Source organism: Peromyscus leucopus, chromosome 18 (assembly GCF_004664715.2).
Source record: "Peromyscus leucopus breed LL Stock chromosome 18, UCI_PerLeu_2.1, whole genome shotgun sequence".
In the NCBI taxonomy this organism is placed as follows: Eukaryota; Metazoa; Chordata; class Mammalia; order Rodentia; family Cricetidae; genus Peromyscus; species Peromyscus leucopus.
In genome coordinates this window covers 13,035,496-13,041,520 of record NC_051078.1, presented here as the reverse complement: position 1 = coordinate 13,041,520, position 6,025 = coordinate 13,035,496, and the positions used below count along the sequence as shown (strand labels likewise).

General features: G+C 47.2%; 1 protein-coding gene across 1 annotated transcript; it reads right to left on the bottom strand.

The window, feature by feature from the left end:
* Positions 1-2,995: 2,995 nt before the first annotated feature.
* Positions 2,996-5,521, bottom strand: LOC114693320 (ferritin heavy chain-like). Its single transcript, XM_037211900.1, has 3 exons — positions 5,420-5,521; positions 4,075-4,240; positions 2,996-3,687 (listed from the first exon to the last, which is right to left on the bottom strand). Exons 1-3 carry the CDS (start codon positions 5,519-5,521, stop codon positions 2,996-2,998), a joined length of 960 nt encoding a protein of 319 aa, XP_037067795.1.
* Positions 5,522-6,025: the final 504 nt, after the last annotated feature.

Below are 6,025 nucleotides of genomic sequence, written 5' to 3'. Positions count from 1 at the left end.
GAAGACATTGCTACAGTGACAGCCAGATCCCCGGGTGTTGTTCTAGCATTTAGATGCTGTCACTTCCTTTCTGTTTGTCCCTCTCTCTCTCTACACCATTCTACTGAGACAGTTTAAGGGGCACTAGAAACAGCATACTTTATTTTAAATATTTATATGAAAATAGTTTATTTTTGTTTTAAAATTCTTTATGTTCAGCTCCCAAAACCACAGCATTTTGTTTTTGTTTTTCTATTTTGTTTCATGTTTGTGGATATTTTCCCTCCACATGTCACCACACGCATCAGTGCCCTAAGAAGCCAGAAGAGGGCACCAGATCCCCTGGAACTCGAGGTACAGAAGGGGGTAAGCTGTGCTGTGTTCAGAATGGAACCTGGGCCTAGCAGAACAATGCTGGATAATCTGGACTATTCTGGGGCAGCCCTTGTGGTTCCCGCTCCTGCCTTTCAGCTTCCCTCTAATGACGTCACTCAAGCCTTAGCCTGTGCAGAGTGGAGTGAGGGACCCACAAGACATGTTTTACCTTTAAGAAGGAAAACTTGTCGCCCTGTTGTAGATGCATGCAGGGTGTCCCTCCATCCTTGAACAAACTATTTATGGCAACTGATCGAGAGTCTTACTCTTTTAATTTATTCTTGTTTTAAGCATATCCAAGGCATTTAATATCGATTCAGTTCATAGCTATATCAGGGTCTAACTCCAGACCACGTTGTATTGCAGATGAGATATTTCCCAAGCATTGGAAGTGTATGTACTATGAAGAGGATGGGAAGGGGATGGAGGCTATGAAATTTGGCCTTCTGGACACAACATGGCTGCTGCACCCATAAATTCTCAGCAGCCGGATCTTCCTGCTCAAGAATGGACCCATGAGCCTTTCATTCTGGGTGAGGGAGGCATGTGTGAGGCCCCATCTCTCCCAGAGGAGCAATAGGCAGTTAATGGCTGCTGGGGAGGGGAAAGGAGGAGAGGAGTTGCATTCCTCAGTGGTGTAGCCATTGGTAATTGCAATTGCTCAAGTGAGCAGCATCCACCCATGCATGTTAATGCAAGCAACCTTAACTTATGCACTGGGCAGAGAAACACAAAAATCACTATTTTGTTTTGTCTAGCTAGTCAGTTTGCTCTAGGGATGGCCTGTCTCCACACCCCATGTGCTGGGATTCCAGGCAGGCTACCACACCACATGGCATTGCACATGGGTTCTGGGTGGAGTTTGGTCCTCCATGTTTTCACAGAAGGCACCGTATCTGATGAGCCATCATCCCAGCCCCAGGTTTAAAGGGAGAAGGCAGAGAGACACAGGGTCTCAGGCAGCTGAGACATATCCAAGGATGACCTTGAACTCTGGTCCTCCTGCCTCTTCCTCTTGAGTACTCAGACAACAGTCATGCTCCACCATCCCTGGTTTTATGATGGTTAAGGATCTAATCTGAGGCTTTTAGCACACTAGGTGAACATTCTATAGCCCAGACCTGCAGTTTGATATTCATAAACAGTCACCACTATCTCTGGGATTAGGTTCTAAGTCCCACTGCATTTGGGATCATCAGGTTCTGGTCCTGGATTCTCCAACTGCCTTTTCTTCCCAGATACCCCGGAACTGCTTGACACATCTTCCTCAGCCTCCTCTTGCTCCTAGACCTCCCAGAACGTGGTTTCATTCCCATCCTGTCCTACTCTCTCAATGTCTGTAATTGGAAAACTCCATTTATAATCTAAGGCTTGAGTGGGACCTCCCTCACAGGATTATTATTGGGATTGTCTCCCATAAATGCTGCAACTCTGTCCATAGAGCTCACCACACCCATGAATTGTGCTCCAGTCAGTATGATGATCTTCCTACAGCTGCTGTGAGGACAAGGATGATGTGTGCCTAGTTCATACCTCAACTCAGAGTCTAGGCATAGGGCATGGATGAGAAGTTTCTGTACCCTGATATTAAGCCTTTCCGCTGATGTAGCAAATCATATCAAGCCAAATTCATAAGTCCAGGGTTAATCTGAGGAAAACATTCCTGGGTGGTCCCAGGAAACAAGAGAAACCATGAAGGGAACCACAAGGGAAAGTCTGTAGGCCAGAACTTAAGTACCCTCTAGAGGTTGAGCTGCTGCTGGGTGGACATTCTCAGGGGCAGGATCTGGGGACAGAGAGAGGTGGGGCCAAGATGGGGCTTCCACCTAAACATGCCAGATTCCTTGGGTATATGGGCACCAGATCAAGTCTGGCCTCATCCTGAAGACATGGGATGATGTGGAGAGGAAGTCAGGAGTGGGTGGGGTCCCACTCAACAGAATGTGTGGGTGAAGAAGGATTTGGTTTACTGCCACCCTGGAGACCTCAGTCACCTGTTTCTTGAGGAGGCCGAGAAGGCAGGTTGCCAGAAGAAAAAAATAGATTATTAACAACAGCCTTATGGAATGAAATGGAGATGTGTCCTGTTGGACAGAAGAGGCATGGGTGAATGAGTCAGAAGTAAGAGTAGATAGGCTATGAAGTCTGGAGAGGTGGTACCAGCACTGATGATCCAGGAGCTTGGATACATGATGTTCCAAACCAGGGGATGCTGGGTTTGGGAATGCCTGATCCATCACCTCTGCTGATTTCCTGGAGGTGGGGAGTACAACCATCTCGTAAAGGTGTCAATAAGAATTAAGATATAATGGAGCTTTTTAGATGAATTTCTAAACAGTCTTATTAAATAAGAAACACAGAGCCAAATACAGACTTAATAGCCAAAGAGATCAGAGAACTTTCGAAGAACCACAACTACCTTATCTTACCACCTTGCCACTTTCACTTCCCCAGAGAGAGCTTCTTCCCATCTAACCTGTGATTTTTTTTTTGGTACCAAAATTCTTTATTTGAAGAAATGTTACAAATTAAACAACTGAAGCACATGTTTTGGTAGGAATTATAGAAAAGGAAAGGCGGCCTGAAATGCATGCACGGCCTCAGTGACCAGTTAAGTATTTGTGGCTTTGGGGAAGTCAGCTTAGCTCTCACCACTGCGTGCCAGGGTGAGCTTGTCAAAGACATATTCTGCCAGGCCAGCTTCAGGGGCTCCCATCTTGCGGAGGGTCGTCACGTGGCCACCCAGTTCTTTGATGGATTTCGCCTGCTCATTCAGGTAATGGGTCTCAATGAAGTCACACAGGTAGGGGTCATTCTTGTCAGCAGCCAGTTTGTGCAGTTCCAGGAGTGACTGACTCACACTCTTCTCCAAGTGCAGTGCACACTCCATTGCATTCAGCCCGTTCTCCCAGTCATCACGCTCTTGTTTCTTGATATCCTGCAGGGAGATTCGGCCACCTCGTTGGTTCTGTAGCTTCATCAGTTGCTCAGCATGCTCCCTCTCCTCATGAGATTGGTGGAGAAAGTATCTGGCAAAGTTGCTGAGAGCCACATCATCCCGGTCGAAGTAGCAAGACATAGACAGATAGACGTAGGAGGCGTACAGTTCCAGGTTGATCTGGTGGTTGATGGCGGCCTCCGAGTCCTGGTGGTAGTTCTGGCGCACTTGGGAGGGAGACGCAGTGGTCATGGCAGCGGCAGGGCAAGGCGTGGTGCCGATGCTGGAGTGAAGAGGTTGCAAGAGTTCTGGCTCGGTCAGAGGGGTGGACAACCGGGTTCTGTTCAAGCACTGTTGAAGCAGGAAACCACGGCGACTCTGGGCAAAAAGGTCTCCTAACCTGTGTTTTTATTGCCTTTCTGTTCTGCCTCCTGATTGGCTCTGAGCCCAGCCACATGACTTCTTCGTCACTTCCTGTCTAGTCAGACATCCAGGTCTCTATGGTTCTTACTGGGATTAAAGGCTCGTGTCAACAAGCGTGGGTGTGTCCTTGAACACACAGAGATTCTGCTTTCTATGTGATTGGGATTAAGGGTGTGTGCTACTACCCCTGACTTCTGTTTATGGTTATATGACCTTGCTATGAGACCTCTGATCTCCAGGCAAACTTTATTTATTAACCTACAAATAAAATCACATTTCAGCACAATTAAAATATCACCACGGAGTTTAAAATGACCATGTGGGTGAAATCAACCTGTCAGTACTCACCCAGTACTCACCTCCTAACTCACGCAGGGGCTGGCAAATCAGGAGGGCCCCTGTGGGTTGGCCTTGCACAAGTTTGGCAGAAAGGGTGGACCTGTCTAGGGACTGATCCACCATGTCAGATTCCTTGATACAGTAGCAGGACTCTTTCTCGGGTACCTGCAGGTGTCTGTAAGACAGCTGGAACAGATGTACATCTTGGCGTCATAGCAAAAGGCCATGGCTTTGGGTTAAGAGGTATTAACATTTTCCTAGGGCCTGGTTTCAGCCCAATGAAACACACCTTTAAGACTATAACCAGGGGAAATTTACTGAACAGAAGTGGTTGAGGGAGTGAAAGAGGAGGGAGGGAGACTGAGGAATGAGGGAGGAACAGAGTTGAACATGCCTGCAGGCTTCCCTACCCTCCCTAGCGCTGACCTGTCTCTAAAGCAGGGACCTAGAAAATCCATAGAAATTTAAGAACTTTGCAAAACTGTTTGTAGTCAGTGCTCTATCACTTTATAAGGACCCTAGTCATCAAATGCCATCAGATCTGAGAAGGATAAGTAAGGAGACATCTTTCCAGTTACCTAGGCAGTCCTAGGTTTCTCCATGGTCGTTGAGGGGACAGAAGTCCCAGAGGAGGACCTATCTTCAGCTGCCAAACCCAGAAGATTTGACAGAGTTTCCTGTGAGGTAGTAATTTGGGGACAGTGTCCTACCTCAACTTGGCAAAGTGGGGCAATCGATCCCACAGGATCCTCTTGTCCAGTCTGGGCACACTCTTGGCACTAGCTCAAGGTACAAAGCTGTTTCCTGCTGCGTGGCTGGCTTTCTCACATTTAAAACAGCTTCCAGGTGCAAATTCTTCCATGTTCCTTAGAGGAGGTACAGAATGATGCTAGGAGCTGGCATGTCTTTATTTTTATTAAAGTATCATATTCTCAGATCGCTGAAGAATTTGAGGACCAGTGTATATACCTGTTAGGTATATCTGAATTACACAAATGTTGTTTAACTAATGAGCTAAATCTGGACACACAATTTTCCCAGTTAGTTACAGCTTACAAATGTCGGTATAAGCAAGAAGATTAGAAGGAATATTTCAGCCTCTTGTGTTCAGCTGTGGTCCTGAGGCATTATCATAAGGCAAAACCAAGTTTGAACATTGCAAACAATTCAGTGTTTTTAAACATCAGTATTGAGGGGTTTACTCTTACACTATAAAATCTGGCTGTTCAGCAAGATACATCCCTGTATGTGAATGCATGGTTGTGCAGCTTTAATACCTCATTAACCTAGCATTGTTTTAAACTCTCTCTTGCTTTTATTACAGGACAGGAATTATCATACAGAAAAATACATTGGAGACCTAACATCTCCTTGGTTTGGCCGGTCCCTGTGGTCACCCTCACTAAAGATGGTGGTGAAGCCATATGAGCTCTCTTTAACTTTAGTCAAAATGGCACCTGTGCACATGTTACACAGTGATGGCAGTCATACAGCCTTTGTCCGGTAACTGATGGAGGCAGATGAGGGATCTGCAGCCAGGCACCAGGCTAAGCTCTGGGAATCCAGTCGATGGGAGAGAGGAGGGATTCTGCAGGCAGGTGACACCCAGATCTTGATGGCAAGTCATGCAGAGATGACCTGTCACACTAGTGGAAGCCCGCCCATGAACTGTGGACTATTGGATGTGGAGCCCCGATAGGACTGGAGTAGGCCCTCTGTATATGGGAGACGGTTGTTTAGCCTGAATGGTTTGGGGGACCCCTGAGAGAGAGGATGGGGATCAATCCCTGGTGCTTGGGCAGGCTTTGGGAGCCCGGTGCCTGGGTTGTGGCACCTTGGGCAGTCTGGGTACAGTGAGGAAGGGCTTGGACCTGTCTAGGCTCAGTGTGCGAGACTCAGCTGACTCCCCACTGAAGACCTTGATTTAGGGTATATGAGGATGTGGGGTGGCTTGGGACGGAGGGCTTGGGT

What these genes read in the sequence shown, in the direction of transcription:
- LOC114693320 (XM_037211900.1), bottom strand. Translation starts at nt 5,521, where the DNA reads ATGTGCACAGGTGCCATTTTGACTAAAGTTAAAGAGAGCTCATATGGC. An exon ending in ACCGGCCAAACCAAGGAGAT is followed by an intron (nt 4,241 to 5,419) that starts GTTAGGTCTCCA and finishes CATCTGTTCCAG; the next exon opens with CTGTCTTACAGACACCTGCA. An exon ending in GCCCCTGCGTGAGTTAGGAG is followed by an intron (nt 3,688 to 4,074) that starts GTGAGTACTGGG and finishes AACACAGGTTAG; the next exon opens with GAGACCTTTTTGCCCAGAGT.